Consider the following 17774-nt stretch of genomic DNA (forward strand, 5'->3'; position numbering starts at 1 on the left):
ATGATGTTACATCTGGGATAACAAACCCCCCCCCCCACACCGCAACCCGTACGTCTGCCCAGCCGCCCCGTAGGTCCATTACCTGTCCATTACCTGTCCCCCCCCCCCCCCCCCCCCGCAGAACTCTACTCTCGTGACGTGTGAAGTAAGGCTAATGACTTGAGCTTTTTCATCTTCGAACTTCTTATGGGATTTTACGCTGCCGTCGATATAAAGTATAGCTGCTTTACAGTTGGAACAGTATAATAGTGCTCTATAGCAGGGGTACTCGCGTATTATTTGAGAAGGTCCGGTCACCCAAATTTTCTAGGTGGCGAAGGTCCGGGTGGATAATGTAATTCATCGGCGTAGTAACAAACCCCCCCAACGCAACCAATGCCCCCCCCCACAAACTGTTCACACCCCTCTTATTGGCGGAAGTAAATGTTTCTGTTTTAAAGCTAATTTCCTGCAATTATATGCATTCTTCCATGTCTTGTGTGCTTGTGATACCGGGGTCGAAGCCTAACCGTTTTGGTCCGTATGGACCCCGTTCTGGTCCGTATGGACCCCGTTCTGGGTCCAGATCCGGTCAGTGGTCACCCAGTTGAGTATGGAGGCTCTATAGTATAACAGCAGTGTTACTGATTTGGACATTCCTTTACGTGGCATAAAATGACAAGAGAAAGGATTCATCTTGTAAACCTGATATAGATGCTAACCAATCAATCAAACATTGGTGTAAACAGAAAAAAAACTCTCCTGAGAATGCTGCTTTGCAGGCCCTTTAAAGCATGTCATCTTGTTTGGCTGGGAGTGGGAGCTCAGTGAGGAATACTTGTACAAAGACCGATTTGGTCATGCCCCCCAAAAAAAGATGTAATTTATTGATGCTGCCCTGGGCTCTGAATTATTTAATTCAGTTTAGTTTCCATCTCGTTCTCCAAGACCCGCTAAAAGATTCATGCTTTATCACTGTTGAATTTCTTTGATTCTCAGACAGTTTTCAGACTCTTTAAGTTCTGCTCCCAAGTTCACTCCGGTTCTATTCTCCTCCGAACCTTCTCTAGCTGTCCCTTTTGATTTCCTGTTCTACCACTGTCCACTTTATATTATATTATTATATTATGTTTTCAGGTTTGCGATCTCACAATTTCTCTCTCTCTCTCTCTCTCTCTCTCTCTCTCTCTCTCTCTCTCTCTCTCTCTCTCTCTTCTCTCTCCTCTCTCTCTCTCTCCCTCACTGTCTCTGTCTGGTGTTTAGAACCTACCCAAAGGAGCTGAACATGTTGGCTCCTTCAAACTCTCTTACATCTCGAAGGTCAGTCAAGTTGTCCAATTATATCTTGTCTGACAGACACAGACATGGCAAACCACAGTCTTAGGTGTGAACATCTGGTGTTTCCCTTCGGTGTTTATTTATTTGGTGGTGGCAACCGTCGTGGGGAGCTGTGGGGGTCGTAATAGCCGTGGTCAGCCCATTGGTGTGGTTTAAATAGGTCCGTATTTGGCGGCAGAGAGAGAAATGTGCACTTTTTTTTTGTTGGCACATTTGCTATTATTCTGTACATTTTTCCATGGAGCTGAGACATTTTTTTTTTTCCTTTGTGAAATCACATTTCCTGCAATTTTATGCATTTTTCCATGGCTAATTCTGTGTTCTTATGCTCAAACATTATAATATTAAACCATTGGGGAAGCCAATCGGGGGTCCCTAGGGATGTGCCCTGCGTGTCCTGTCAGTAATCCAGCCAACACAAAAAATCTCCTAAATTCTTATTTATTTTTAAATTCTCCTTGACAGTCGAGCTTTTATTTATGGGGTTTTCTAGTTGTTAAAGATGTATATTATAAAACAATATATAGGTAAAGGACCTAGTCTACATACTTTCTGTTTAGTCATTTTAAGGTTCTACTGAAAGTGTTTTTCTATCCCGAAAATTAATAGTAGTGGTCTGGTGCCGTTGCTAAGTGCATATATGGGAAACATTAACATCTGCCCCACTTTCACTCATTATCTTCCTCTCTTCCTATCACTCTCTCTCCTAGGTGAGTGATGCCACCAAGCTGCGACCGAAGGCGGAGTTCTGCTTCGGTAAGTCCTACAACCTCTGGATTTGACACAGTGGATCCGTGAACCAAATGTTTGCGACACTGGACGGTGGTTTTTATATGTGTAGGAGTACTGTATGTTTTGGCTAGCGCAGTGGTAAGTATTGTCTCTCAGGTTGGCGCTGGTTGGTGGCATTGTGCTGTCTGAGGGGGCTGTGAAGGAGGAAGCAGGGGGCACTGGGGAGGGAGCGTTCAGGGTTTGGTAGTAGGCTTGTAGCAAGGAGGCTCTTAACCTTCAGCTATTGTTCATCAGAGTAGACCGGACAAACACACTGTAGGGGGCTTTGTCAACTGCTCCCCAGGGGATTCAAATGAGAAACCAGGGCCTCGTAACATGTGCTTTACACACACACACACACACACACACAATACTTAGGGTCTTCAGTGTCATTCTCTCAGGGCCCCTTCATACTAATTGGACTAGAATGAGTTAGTTCACTGAGGTAGATGATGTGAGGTCCCGTGCAGCTCATAGATGGTAGCCAGTAATTGCACTGTTCACCTGTCCTCTCCTTCCACAGTCTCCTTTTCCCTCTTTTCCTCCCTCCCTTTGGATGGGACAGTTTCCTATATGACGTGCTGTTGTTCAACAGGCCCTTTGTCCCTCAGCGGCAAAGGGCTCCCCCACACTCAATAGAAGGAAGCAGTAGGATGACCCGCCTGTGACTGCAAAGCGCTGGCTTGACCCAAGCAAGTCATTGGATGAGGGCGGTGTTGGGGTCTCGCGCTTTCCTGCATGACAGGATGCTGGCGTCCCAATCGGAGCCCACCCTCTCTAAATCTCTGGGATATTTTTAGCCTCGTTATTTGCATGAACCAGATCCACTTTTGGATTCCTCCCCCAATAGTCCCATCAATCTATTCCGCCACTACACAGGGGGGGGGGGGGGGGGGGGGGGGGGGGGGTGCTCTGGTGAAGCATTGTGAGGCTCATAGAAAAACTGAGAAGTTGAGTGGGATGGTGGAAGACTGATACACTGAGTGTACAAAGCATTAGGAACAGCTGGTTGGCATAGACATAGACTGACCAGGTTAATTCAGGTGAATGCATGATCCCTTATTGATGTCACTTGTTAAATCTACTTCAATCAGTGTAGCTGAAGGGAACTGAAAACTAGCTGAAGAAAACTGGTAAAAGAAGGATTTCTAAGCCTTGAGACATGGATTGTGTATGTGTGCCATTCAAAGGGTGAATGGGCAAGACATACGATTGAAGTGAATTGGAAGGGGTATGGTAGTAGGTACAAGGTGCACCGGTGTGTGTAATAATGGTGCTTAACATGCATTTTGAATGATTACCCCATCTTTGTACCCACACATACAATTATGTGTAATTAACCTTTGGATGGTGCATCAATTCACCCAGTCACTGCAAAGATACAGGCGTCCTTCCTAACTCTGTTGCCAGAGAGGAAGGAAACTGCTCAGGGATTTCACCACTTTTTAAAACACTTAGTGTTTAATGGCTGTGATGGGAGAACTGAGTCAGCTGTTGTATAGCAATGGCCAGCATTCTAAAGGTGTCCTCTGTCATTTGTTGAGTTATCCCAGGAAGTTCCAGATTTGGATCCCTTGGACTTGTATTATTTCCCAGTATGACAAATTTCACTAAAACAACCCCAATTTATGTTTCGTAATGTTATTGTTTCAATGATAGTGCATCATCATATTTACCAAATTCCGTGGTTTTTAAGACTAGATCCACCCAATACAATGTTCCATTGTTGTTTGAAACGGTCATTTTCAATGAGAACGTTTACATTCCAACGTGTCTCATCATCCCTTCATCAGCCTGCAAACATTCTATTGCGTAGACTCCCATAAACAAGACATAGAAAAGTATGACTATTTTGGAGTGGCTATCATATTTTAATACCATCAAACCTTTGCCACCCCAAAGCGGACACATTTTACCTCTGGCCCGTAGACTAGTAGATTGCTATTTGGGATGAAATAAAAGTTCTCTCTCTGGATTCTGAACTTGGGATCCTGTCGACTGTTAACCGCATGATATTCTCTGAGTGTCAGACTAGTTAGCAGGAATATATTACAGCGACGACATGTGGACCTAACTGACAGACTCTTTTTGAAAACTGACCGGAATCTATCTATCTATCTCTTGCTTTCTCCCTCTCTCCCTCTCTCTCTCTCTCTCCCTCTCCCTCTCCCTCTCCCTCTCCCCTCTCTCTCTCTCTCTCTCTCTCTCTCTCTCTCTCTCTCTCTCAAGTCATCAATGCTGGTATGAGGAAGTTCTACCTCCAGGCCAACGATCAGCAGGATCTGGTAGAGTGGGTCAACGTGCTCAACAACGCCACCAAGATCACAGTGAGTGCCCCGCCCTGCTACCTGTCATAAGTAGCACTTTGTCACAGCACCACCTCCTGTTGTACAAGACTGCTCCCATCTCAACCCCTCTGGGAAGGATCTGTTATTCACAATAAGGATGTGTTAGCCCATTTCAGCCAGCGTGAGTGGAAGTTTTTACAGGACAAGAAGGGCGTGATGGAGGAGGATGACAAGACAAGGGCATACCACGCATGTGTCTACTGTCAAGTCAACAGGGGAGAGACATACCTTATGAAACAGTCATTGCACACAGTGTTACGGTCTGCTGGGACCAGGAGCCCATATCTGTCTCCTAGAGGGCATCGAAACCCCTCTGGACGGGGGGGATCATTTCCATGAGTGCGTCGCTGAGGGCCAGGGCAACGAAAGTGGCTTACTCTGCTCCTCTCCCTCTCCTCTGACTAGCCCTGGAATGCACGCATGCACACATACACAGGCAGGCACTTACACGCGCGCACACACAGACCAGAGTAGGCAGGACAAAGGGGAAGGTGTGTGTCGTGAGTCACGGACGGTCTCTACAGATTTGAGGGCTTCTGAAAATAACGCTCTCTCTTTGAAACGGCAGTGCAGGGACAGAGCAGAGCTGTGTGCCTATGGATCAGCTTTCACAAAGATGCATAGAGAGGATGTCTCACTCCAATTACTCTTAAACCACATCCATGTATGAGGCAGGGACTGGGCGTTGAGTATAGTAACGTAATAATTAACTTTTATAATGACTTCAATACAGTGTTGTGCTCGTCATTGAGTTATATCCTGCTGCTGACAGACTGCAAAACAGTCTCACTGTTACTCAACAAGCTCCCATACACAGTCTCACTGTTACTCAACAAGCTCCCATACACATTCTCACTGTTACTCAACAAGCTCCCATACACAGTCTCACTGTTACTCAACAAGCTCCTGTACACAGTCTCACTGTTACTCAACAAGCTCCCATACACAGTCTCACTGTTACTCAACAAGCTCCCGTACACAGTCTCACTGTTACTCAACAAGCTCCCATACACGGTCTCACTGTTACTCAACAGTGTAGCAGTGTCTCTCTGAAGCCCCCAGGCTAGAGTTGATGGAAATACACTAACAAGCAGGCAGGGAGTACATCACATCACTACAGAGACTGTAGAGGGACACATCTAACAAGCTATCAGAGAATGTTGTCCACACTGCTGGTCCTGGACTCCTGGCTCCTGGTGCACTCTGGGAGTTGATGTTTATTTAACATGTTCCAGGTGCCAAAGTCGGGGGACGGCCAGCCCAGTGCAGAGATGCCTCAGGAGGTGCTGGGTTCCATGAAGCAGATCTCCTATAAGACGGAGATCATAGGAGGGGTACCCATCATCACTGCCACACAGGTAAGGAAGGATCACCAGTCTGGCCCAGCACTTAACGAACCCTAACCTTGCCCACTCATATGAACATGCGTAGAGTTGCAAAAAAATTAAAGTAACTAATGAAGTTCTCAGGTTTTTCAGAAGTCCTGGTTAGAATATTCCTGGAATCAAGAAGGAATAAGCAGGATATCCAGGATTCCTTCACCTGGGATTTTGGGAGAGTTACTGAACATTTCTGGACATATCTGACATATTTATGTCATATCTGACATATATTTGAAGGCCACCTGCTCTGATGTGGCATGGAGCACTTCAGTCAAGTGTGGTTTCAGACAGTTACAGGCAAGGACATTCCGAGACTTGTCCCGAAGCCACTCCTGCATTGTCTCGGCCGTGTGCTTAGGTTCGTTGTCCTGTTGGAAGGTGAACCTTCACCCCAGTCTGAGGTCCTGAACGCTCTGGAGCACGTTTTTCATCAAGGATCACGTTGTGCTTTGCTCCGTTCATCTTTCCCTCTCGGTCTCCCAGTCCCTTCCGCTGAAAAACATTCCCACAACATGATGCTGCCACCACTTCACCGTAGGGATGGTGGCAGGGTAGCCTAGTGGTTAGAGCGTTGGACTAGTAACCAGAAGGTTGCAAGTTCAAACCCCCGAGCTGACAAGGTACAAATCTGTCATTCTGCCCCTGAACAGGCAGTTCACTGTTCCTAGGCCGTCATTGAAAATAAGAAATTGTTCTTAACTGACTTGCCTAGTTAATTAAAGGTCATCAAATGGTATTGGCCAGGTGATGAGCGGTGCCTGGTTTCCTCCAGATGTGATGCTTGCCATTCAGGCCAAAGAGTTCAATCTTGGTTTCATCAGACCAGAGAATCTTGTTTCTCATGGTCTTGAGAGTCCTTTCGGTGCCTTTTGGCGCCTTCTCATGCCTTTTGCAGAGGATTGGCTTCCGTCTGGCCACTCAAACAAAAAGGCCTGATTTGGTGGAGTGTTTCAGATATGGCTTTCCTTCTGGAAGGTTCTCCCATCTCCATCAGAGTGACCATCTTGGTCACCTCTCTGATCAAGGCCTTTCCCCGCCGATTTCTCAGTTTGGCCGGGCAGCCAGCTCAGGGGCCTCCATCATTCTATTTAAGAATTATGGAGGCCCCTGTGTTCTTGGGGACCTTCAATGCTGCAGAAATGTTTTGGTACCCTTCCCCAGATCTGTGCCTAGACACAATCCTGTCTCTTCGGACAATTCCTTCGACCTCCTTGCTTGGTTTTTGCACTGACATGCACTGTCAACTGCGGGACCTCATACAGACAGGTGTGTGCCTTTTCTAAATCATGTCCAATCAATCGAATTTACTACAGATGGACTCAGTCAAGTTGAAGAAACATTTCAAGGATGATCAATGGAAACAGGATGCACCTGAGCTCAATTTCAAGTCTCACAGCAAAAGGTCTGAATACTTACTGTATTTAAATAATGTATTTCTATTTTTTTTTTCTATTTTTTTTTTTCTATTTTTTTTTTTAATGAATTTGCTAACATTTCTAAAAACCTGTTTGTCATTATGGAGTATTGTGTGTAGATCGTTTTTTTTTTTTTTTTTTTTTCAATCCATTTTCGAATAAGGCTGTAATGTAAGAAAAAGTGAAGAGGTCTGAAAACTTTCCGAATGCGCTGTAAATTGACGGTCTGTCTGAAGGTGTCCATGGATCAGGCCATCTTTTAGCTAGACAGACAGTGACAGACATTGAACATAGTGCTCCACTGACTGAGGAGCTCAGTCACTGTATGTTTGCTGCTGTGTATGAGCTATGAGCAGTACAAATCATATCCTGTCTTGTGCTGGTATCTGGTGTATAGCCAATAGTAGCTGAAAGTGAAAATTCACATCCAGATGCTCAAGCAATGGCCTCTGATGTCACTTCCTGTGTGGGTGGTGGTGGTGCAGTGGGCCTCAACTTCTGCTTGACACATGCAACAGGCAGTGAATTCTCTATCATATCTCTAGTCACTGTAGACGATGTGGTGGGGGGCTTTTCCCACACTCATCTGATTCTGCATGTCTGTCTGTGCGTTGGCGTGCCAGATTGGTTTTGTAGTTGTGTGTGTTTTATTTATTAAACTTTTATTTAGTAATGGGAAATGCAATGAGACCAGGGTCTCATTTTCAAAGGTGCCCTGAGCACAGCAATACAAGAGTATGAAAATCGAACTAAGATTAAAAATATAGATTGTGTTTGTACTTCGTACACTTATAAACTCAGCAAAAAAAAGAAACGTCCCTTTTTTCAGGACCCTGTCTTTCAAAGATAATTAGTAAAAATCCAAATAACTTCACAGATCTTCATTGTAAAGGGTTTTAACACTGTTTCCCATGCTTGTTCAATGAACCATAAACAATTAATGAACATGCACCTGTGGAACGGTCGTTAAGACACTAACAGCTTACAGACGGTAGGCAATTAAGGTCACAGTTATGAAAACTTAGGACACTAAAGAGGCCTTTCTACTGACTCTGAAAAACACCAAAAGAAAGATCCCCAGGATCCCTGCTCATCTGCGTGAACGTGCCTTAAGCATGCTGCAAGGAGGCAGGAGGACTGCAGATGTGGCCAGGGCAATAAATTGCAATGTCCTTATATGAGACTCCTAAGATAGCGCTACAGGACAGACAGCTGATCGTCCTCGCAGTGGCAGACTATGTGTAACAACACCTGCACAGGATCAGTACTTCTGAACATCACACCTGCGGGACAGGTACAGGATGGCAACAACAACTGCCGAGTTACACCAGGAACGCACAATCCCTCCATCAGTGCTCAGACTGTCCGCAATAGGCTGAGAAGCTTGACAGGACTGAGAGCTTGTAGGCCTGTTGTAAGGCAGGTCCTCACCAGACATCACCTGCACCTATGGGCACAAACCCAACGTCGCTGGGCCAGACAGGACTGGCAAAAAGTGCTCTTCACTGACAAGTTGCGTTTTGTCTCACCAGGGGTGATGGACGGATTTGCGTTTATTGTCGAAGGAATGAGCGTTACGCCGAGGCCTGTACTCTGGAGCGGGATCAATTTGGAGGTGGAGGGTCCGTCATGGTCTGGGCGGTGTCACAGTATCATCGGACTGAACTTGTTGTCATTGCAGGCAATCTCAACGCTGTGCGTTACAGGGAAGACATCCTCCTCCCTCATGTGGTACCCTTCTTGCAGGCTCATCCTGACATGACCCTCCAGCATGGCAATGCCACCAGCCATACTGCTCATTCTGTACGTGATTTCCTGCAAGACAGGAATGTCAGTGTTCTGCCATGGCAAGTGAAGAGCCCGGATCTCAATCCCATTAAGCACATCTGGGACTTGTTGGATCGGAGGGTGAGGGCTAGGACCATTCCTCCCAGAAATGTCCGGGAACTTGCAGGTGCCTTGGTGGAAGAGTGGGGTAACATCTCACAGCAAGAACTGGCAAAACTGGTGCAGTCCATGAGGAGGAGATGCACTGCAGTACTTAATTCAGCTGGTGGCCACACCAGATACTGACTGTTACTTTTGATTTTGACCCCCCCTTTGTTCGGGGACACATTATTCCATTTCTGTTAGTCACATGTCTGTGGAACGTGTTCAGTTTATGTTTCATTTGTTGAATTTTATGTTCATACAACAATTTACACATGTTAAGTTTGCTGAGAATAAACGCAGTTGACAGTGAGAGGCCATTTCTTTTTTTGCTGAGTTTATGTGTATGTGTCCTCCCTCCTTCTCCGTGGTGCAGGAGCAGGGCGACGGGGGGCAGAACGGAGCAGACAGGGGGGGCCTGCGGAAGGCCCACAGCCAGCTGCCCTACTTCCTGGGGCGGGGGGTGCAGGACCAGGCGCTCATCAAGGCTGGATACTGTGTCAAGCAAGGAGCCCTGGTAGGTAGACAGTAGAGGAGGATGCTGTCTGGGGAGAGGGGAGAGAGTGCTGTAGCAGCCTACACTCAAAACCATGGATGTATTCAGGAATGTAGTGGAAAATGTTTTGCACAGACAATGAAAATGAGTGTTTCTTATTGGACAAGTCCAGGTAGTCGCTCCCTGTTTTTGTCCGTTTTTCCCTTGGATGGTACCTAATGAATACACCACAGGCTCGGAGAGATTCTCTGTCAGCTACAAGCATTTAACACTACCAGTGCTGTGTGTTTGTTGTTGTGTTAGGATGATGATGAGTTAGAAAGCAATGGGATTCTGACCAGATATTTTGGACACAGCCAGGGTGCTGAGGTTGAATTATATCTCTCATTGTTGTTTTACCCTTAACCTACTGTACCTTCTCGTATCCCCTATAAATAGACCATATTAACCACAGTGATCCAGCCATTCTAAAGCAAACCGTGGTCCTATACAATATCAGAATAGCAATCATTTTGCCACGCTCTTAGCAAGTGGAAGGATTTGGATGTGCTGGAAATGTTGATATCCACTTTGTATATGACTTTCGAATGTTTGTAACTTTCTCTTGCGCAGATGAAGAACTGGAAGAGGAGATACTTCTTACTGGAGGAGAACGCAGTCAGCTACTTTAAGTCAGACCTGGTGAGTGGGAATATCTCTTCTTTCCACCGCTGCGGCTGTGAGCGAGGTGACACACACTCCACATAAAGTGTCCCTGAGCCACCCACCCGCCTGCCCCATCACACACACATACAATACAAAGGCGCTGTGTGACCCCGTTGGCCAGCAGTTCGTCTTTGTGTTGCACCTGTGTTTCACAGACCCCTAGAGCCCCGGACAGACGGACACACACACACCAATCAGATAAGAGTTGACTCCAGGCCTGTGCATTGTTCACGGCTCCCAAAGCTTTTGGCACAGCCACTAATAAATAGGACTTTCAAATCGAGAAGCCTGGTTTTGACTTCTCCTCTATGAGGGAAAGGTTAGATTCCTTGCGTTCACATTCTGAACTGTGGCTAAGTGACTGCTAGATTGTTGATATATCTGTTTTGTCCCGCTCACATTCTGCACCTCCTCTCTCTCATGATCTGAGAGGTAGAGAACGAGTTCAGACAAGAGGGACACGTTGTCTGCCTCTTCCCCCTCCCTTAGGAGTGGTTGGTGTGCTGCTGCAGTGGAATTAGCTTGACTCCCATTGGCCCTAACACCGGGCCTGAGTGTGTGCTTTCTCTGTTCAGACCTCTTTGTCTCTCCATCCTCTCCTACTGAAATGCCATTAGTGCCTCTATCCCAGGGCCAAAGACATGGTGAGATACGTCTCCTATAGAGATGATAATGCTGGGGTTGCGCTATTGACTGTCCCCGGGCTTGCAACATCAACATATCCAAGTGTTACTGGTCTGAAATGGCTTGCTAGTTTAGCGGTGGTGCGCACTAATAGCGTTTCAATTGTTGACGTCGCTCGCTCGGAGACCTTGAAGTAGTTGTTCCCCTTGCTCTGCATGGGCCGCGGCTTTTTGCGGAGCGAAGGGTAACGATGCTTTGCGGGAGGCAGTTGTTGATGTGTGCAGAGGGTCCCTGGTTTGAGCCCAGGTTGGGGCGGGGAGAGGGACGGAAGCAAAACTGTGACACAAAGCAGACACACAACATATCCAGACAAACACACACACTGTAATCTCATTGTGTGTGTGTGTGTGTGAGGTTATAGGGGGACTGGGGTATTGCCTTTGGGGATTGTTGTCTCAGCACGTTGTGGAATGCGTCGTGAATTCCATTCCTGGTGCTCCACTTGTGGACAGCGTAGCATGTCCCAGCGTGTGTGTGTGTGTGGATGGATGGTTGGCAGCAGGTGGGCAGGCATCCTATTATGTTCCTAATAATCTAGCATAATGTCAGAGAGCCTATTGTCAATGATCATATGCTTAGTCCTAGAACCTTTTAGCAGATGGGGGGAAATGAGGCAAGTCCTCAGTTTAGTTGTTGTTTATGTCATGTTGCTTGTGTTGAATTAATGATGTGTTGTGATGGTGTAACATGTTCTGTGGCTGTTTCCTCTTTCTCCCTTTCTCTTTTCTTTCTTTCTTTTCTCTCTCTTTTCTCTCTCTCTCAGGAGAGAGAGCCACTGCGTGTGATCCCACTGAAAGAGGTTCACAAAGTTCAGGAGTGCAAACAGAGGTCAGTGTCTTTTTACTCTTTAGTCACTGAGCTAGAGAGATTGGCTATCGACACTGGCGGGACAAGTGCCAAGGTGATAGGGGCTGGGAGGGAGATGTGGGCCATGTGGGATGCAGACCTGGCTGCCAACTGTAGCGTCCTCACAGATGAGAAGTGTAAATGAGAAGTGTAAATGTTGGATATGGATGAGAAGTCTAAATGTTGGATATGGACTCACAGAATTGGCTTACTGTCGTCCTTCGACGGCGACGCGCTCTCTTACGTTCACACCCAGTGATTTACGCTACTGGGATGTTTGAATGTTATTGAAAGAGGTTTTCATGTCTTTCTATCTAGTGACTTAATGCAGAGGGACAATCTATTTGAAGTGGTCACTAGCTCAAGGACCTTTTACATACAGGTGAGAACATTTCTTTCTCCAGTTAATGTCTGAATATATGGACTGAATTCCATTGAAGAGATATAGTTACTGTCCATTGCCATTGGCACACAGTAACCTATTCCTTCTGTCTGTCTGTCTGTCTGTCTGTCTGGCTGTCTGGCTGTCTGTCTGTCTGTTTTTGTGACCCCTCTTCCTTCCTCTGTAGTCGGACAGTCCAGAGGAGATGCACAGTTGGATAAAGGCCATCTCTGGAGCCATTGTGGCCCAGCGGGGGCCTGGACGCTCAGCTGCCTCTGTACGTATTCAGTCTGGGGCTGGGCCTGAGCCACTGGTCCTCCATACTGGCTCTGTCTGGCACCCACAGGGTGTCACAACTTTCAACACTTTAGTTCCAGCCTTGTATTACATGACACACCTGGTTCACTAACCAAGGGCTTGATGGTTAGTTGGATCAGGTGTGTTTGTGCTGGGCTGGAATAAAAGCCTGCACGACATGTGGGTGCCCAGGAAGAGTATTTGGAGATCTCTGCTCCGAGGGGGAGAAACTTGACTGTTTTCGCAGGGAACCATATTTGATCTAAATCCGCTGTTTCGGTTTGGCTAGAATGTCTCCAGTTAGTCTGTTTCTGGCTGTTGAAGAATAAACGTTAAGATCCGGTTTGGATGTAAACCATTCACCCACCCACCACCCCAGCTTAGAAACCTAGACACTCCAATCACAGTTGGGGGAGGGGTTACAGGTTTTTCATTGACATACTGCAGGTGTAGCTTTCACTACAGTACACAAGGCAGTATTCTATCTCTACTCGACCTGGTGACGCTGCTAGATACCCCACCTCGAACCGTAACCGATGGTCGCACCCGGCACAGAATAGAAACCCCCACCTCCAAATCCAGCCACTCTCCTGTCCTCTCTCTCTCTCTCCTCCTTGCCTCTCTCCCTCTCTTGGCCGGAGTGTCCTCCCCCCATTCTCTCTTTCTCTCTCCAAACTCCTAACTAAGCGGTGCACTACTGTGTTGTTGCAGATGCGTCAGGCCCGTCGGCTGTCGAACCCTTGTATACAGAGGTATACATTCCGCAATGGTGAATGCAGCACGTATGTGATTCCCCCGTGTCGGCCAAGCAGCTTCATTTCTGTTTTGCCAAGTAGTAGTCCTAGGTTGCGTCTGAAATGGCACACTATTCCTTAAATAGTGCGCTACTTTTGACCAGGGTGGAGCTCTGGTCAAAAGATGTGCACTATGTTAGGGAATAGGGTGCCATTTCAGACACAGTCCAGTGTAGTGGAATGAAGCTTTGACTGCTTACTCCCCTCTGAAACACCCAAGCAAGCCCAGTTACTAGATAGTAGATAGACTTCCATCTCACGCTTGAGTGCTGATCATTAGCCCCTCCCCCTTCTCCATCCTAACTGTTCTGGACAGACATCCTCTAATCTGCCGTTGATTGACCAGACTAACTCGCCTGATCCACATGACCTCACTCCTCCTCCTTCCAGAGATCAGTAATCGACTGGTCTGTTCTTGACTAGGCTTCTTGGAAAACTCCCTCTGGCATCATTGGTTACCTTCTTCCTCAACTGATTTGAATGCATTTCTAACACATTTTGTGACTTCCAGGTCAGTTTTAAGATTTTTTTTTTACCGAGTTCCCGTTCCTTTATACAGACAATGGGAAAGGGGAAAAAAAGAAGAAAAGCGCCATCTATCTGGTCTCTTTCTATTATAGATAGAAAACACTTACGTCACTGGGTCCAATGTAGGGTGGGGCGCTGTAGTGCAGTAGTCTGTAGTACAGTAACCTGTAGCTGGTATCTAGGCCCAAGGCTGGTGTTGCATGTTCCCCGACCTATCCTAGAAACACACACACACAGCAATCCTCAAGGTTGACCATTACAGTATATCTTCATTCCTTCTTTCATTCATTCTTTGTCTTCAACATCTTACACTTACCAACTCTGAGACTTTTTAACACTTCCACATGTCTTTTAGAGTCTCTCGTTACCGTTTTGGTTTGGGGAAAGTGTGTCGAGTAGTTTGCTCTCTAATGACCCAGTAATGCTGTGATTCTTGTCAACATGTCGTCGTGCACCCCCACCCCTTCAATACACACTTACGTTCTCCGAGCTCTACCCATTTATTCTGATTTCACATCCCTCTGCCCTTCTTGTCTCGAATCTCACCCTGTGTGTCACTCTTCCCACTTTTTCACTCCCTTGCTGGAACTCGCCATTCCTCTACGGGTTTTTAGCTCGTCGTAACTGGTCATCTTTTCGCTAACGGTTGGCCATCTGTTTTCTTTGTTTTGTCTCTGTCGTGTTTTTCAGAGAGTCAAATTTGACAGTGAGATACTAACATTCCCCAAGTGAGCTCTACTGTACATTCACTGTCTACTGTACCACCACTGTCTGTGCTGCCATCCTCCTCCTTCAACTACATCTGCTGCCTCAGTCTGCCGCTGCTTCCCTCCAGCTTCCTCCACTACTCCTCTTTGCTCCTGCACCACTATAGATACTACCACTGCTTCAACTACTGCTGCTGCTGATGCTGTCCTACCTCCCTTTGCCACCCTGTGCCACTGCCCCTGCTACAGCTCTGTGACTGACCTAACTGACTCCCCTGCATCCAGTGCTTCTGAATCTGAATGACTTTGTCCCCCTCCCTACCTCCGTTCCCTCCCCCCAACACTCTGCAGGAGCACAGTGACCACACCCCCTCCGCCTTCTACTGTAGCAGCAATCAGGCGGGACCCCTCGTCCCTCGCTCGCCCATCCAGGCAGAGCTCCCCTACCACCAGCCACAGGGGGGCCCGGGCCCTGACCTGGGACAGCCAGGACTTCTTGGGCCTGCTGCCCTGGCGAGGCCACCAGGGGCCACTACAACCGCACCGCTCCCGCCTCTCTCTCCAGGAGACCCCTCGCCTGTCCAAGTGAGCGCCTCGTTCTGTTACCCCACCAATGCCCACCAGGAGGAGCTGTCGCCATGGAGACGGCGCAGCAAGGTAGAGGGCGACCAACCGGAACTCTCCTCCCTCGGCTTCGAGGACTCAGACCTGCATGTCAGCCAGGTGTGAGCCTCTAACCCTGACCCCTCCTGTCAGGATTCACACTGACAGAAAGGGGACTGGACATAGTGGACAGTCATCAACAACGACAAGAGGAAAGCCAATCAAACGTGACCAATCAGCGCCAACCTGGCCCTCAGGAAGACAGGAAGTGGTCCCTGGCTGTGACCGTTGATCGTCTACTCTCCCCTGTATCCAGACCCTCTCTTAACACAGCAAATGGCGTGACGTTTCAGGGCAAGGAGACACCGTCAGATGTTCTATTTCAGTCTCTTTCGTTGTTGATATTTCTGTTGGGTGTTGCTCTTTCTCTCTTGTTGTTGGTATTGTATGATTCCTGGACATCCTCCCCTCTCCATTGGCTCAAGAGGTTTCAAGAGGTGGACTGGGTTGGCTACTCTGCTGAGAAACTCACAAATCATTTTTTGTCATTATTTCTCACTCCACTTCCTCCTCCCAGACGTCACTTGATTTACTGTTATCAGGGTTGTTGGAACTAATATATATAATAAAAAAAAAAAGGGGCTAGATGTTATTTGTGTTCATAGTTATGTAAACGAAAAAGTTGTAACCGGTGTCAATGAGACAACCCCACTCACACACAAAAACATACACGCGTGGTGTAGACTTGTGTGTACTTTTAACATGACCATTTTGAGTTTCTATCCAAAGCAAGCCGTTGTTGAAGCACATCATGAATCCTCATCGCATCCTAAAGATAACTTTTAGCAGATGAATTTCCCTGCAGCTTTTTCTTATTTTCAGCTGCGTTTTTAGAAAGGAAGTGGGTGTTACGTGTTTCTGTTTCTATTCATCATTTAAAATAGATACGCTTTGAGTCCTTCTGTTCATATGAGAGTTACACCTGTTGTGTTTTAGTCCCTCTCTCTCTCTTTCTTTCTCCCTCTCTCTCTGTCAACCACACACACACACACACACTGTCCCACCTCTGTTTTTTTTTTGTTGCCAAATGAAGTCCTGCTCTGTATTGTATGTGCCTGCCAATGTTAGCATGCATTTGAATAGAGACTTCTCCCTCAGGAGGACATAAACAGGACATGTATATGTGCACAACATCTATAGGCCTCTTGGCAGGGCCTTTCAAATGGCACCTTGTGGACACTCATGTGGGCAGACGAGCTGCTCACTGCCCTTGATCTGTTTTCTGGGTGTTCCTTTGTGGTCCTCTTCTCTTTTCTACCGTGGGACTATTTTACTACTTTTCCCGTATGCTGTGACAGTTTGTGTGTCTGTGGGGAGGCCTTCTGTGCCTCTCCGCCGTACTCTTCCTGTAACTTGTTACTGTGTTGCACACCTCTACTGTAAAGCTGGTAAAGTGCCTGCGTTCTCTTTTTATAGAGAGAAGAAAGAAAGATATTTTGACCCTTTTAATTGTGTACCTGATGCTCTGAATCATGTGCATTATTTATTAAGTGGAGTTTGAGAATAAATCAATGGATTCAAGTTGGAGTGACTTTGCTTCTTTTTTGTGTTGACTCAAATCCTTTAAATGTTTTGGTTTTTTTTGAGGTTGGACGCAGTCAAAACAGAAAATTGGGACTAGTGCTGAAGGAAAGAACTACAAGCCCGTGTTTTGCTCAAATATTTTTCTATTACATACAATGTCTGCTATGTTCACTTCTTTTGTAACCCCCACCTTTTCCAGCATGTTATTGTAGATTGCATTTAGAGGTGTAACCCTTTTTTATTTTTTTTTACAGTGTTTTTAAAAGTTGACACATCAAGGCCTGGTAAGACCAGAGGAAAGGACTTGGCAATGCAGGGCTCTACTGCCACCTGTTGGCCTTGCTTTTTGGCATCTGTGGCCAACGGAGATATTTAGCAAATGTCTCTCATTCATCTCAATTTGGTGTTCGGAACAAAGGTGAATTCCATCAGTCTGAATGATCAAGGCCACATCATACACTTTATGCTGCGTCCAAAATGGATCCCTATTTCCTGTGTAGCGCCCCAGAGCCCATACGGATCTGGTGAAAAGTAGTGCACAAAACCTCAACTTGGAGATGGCCAGTCCCCCACACTGACCAGTTGGCAGGAGCTGTCTGTTGTGACCGAGAGGTCCCTGCTATCTCGTAGTAAACCCAGCTGGAATCCGTCGTGCTCTGGGAGCAGGCCAGGCCTGACTCACTGTCACAGTGTTGTGATGCACAGAGCCAGGTATGAGGAAACAAACCCTGCTCTAAAGCTCTTGTTTGGATGGGGAACCAATTGAGAGAAAGAGCAGGGGGTTAATCATTCCAACCATGTACTAATGATGCTAGGCCCTCCTTTTCTGCCTCTATTAGTCTTACTATTACACAAACATAGGTCAATTAAAAACACTCAGAAAAAAACTGTTTAAACATATTGGAACGGGTCTCAGAGTTTGGATGTTACTTGCAGGGACTTGGTGTGGCCAAAGCTTGTTGTAGCAAATTGCATTGAGGACTCAA

The 17774-nt window shown here is 46.7% G+C and overlaps 1 protein-coding gene across 8 annotated transcripts in view; it reads left to right on the forward strand.

The window, feature by feature from the left end:
• LOC110499018 (pleckstrin homology domain-containing family A member 1) overlaps window positions 1–16785 on the forward strand; it is a 35735-nt gene extending 18950 nt beyond the window's left edge. For 2 of the 8 annotated variants that reach the window (XM_021575822.2, XM_021575821.2), the window contains exons 3-12: window positions 1243–1299; window positions 2028–2073; window positions 4318–4415; window positions 5672–5794; window positions 9539–9679; window positions 10271–10339; window positions 11811–11875; window positions 12212–12275; window positions 12463–12552; window positions 14953–16785. In XM_021575822.2, coding sequence (XP_021431497.1) covers window positions 1243–1299; window positions 2028–2073; window positions 4318–4415; window positions 5672–5794; window positions 9539–9679; window positions 10271–10339; window positions 11811–11875; window positions 12212–12275; window positions 12463–12552; window positions 14953–15330 — 1131 coding nt within the window. In that variant the 3' untranslated portion in view covers window positions 15331–16785. Of the gene's footprint in view, window positions 1–1242; window positions 1300–2027; window positions 2074–4317; window positions 4416–5671; window positions 5795–9538; window positions 9680–10270; window positions 10340–11810; window positions 11876–12211; window positions 12276–12462; window positions 12553–13283; window positions 13355–14584 lie in introns of all 8 variants that reach the window. The other 6 variants (XM_036955860.1, XM_021575823.2, XM_036955862.1 and 3 more) reach the window with 5 other exon arrangements.
• The last annotated feature ends 989 nt before the right edge of the window (window positions 16786–17774 follow it).

This window comes from Oncorhynchus mykiss, chromosome 20 (assembly GCF_013265735.2).
Source record: "Oncorhynchus mykiss isolate Arlee chromosome 20, USDA_OmykA_1.1, whole genome shotgun sequence".
Lineage (NCBI taxonomy): Eukaryota > Metazoa > Chordata > Actinopteri > Salmoniformes > Salmonidae > Oncorhynchus > Oncorhynchus mykiss.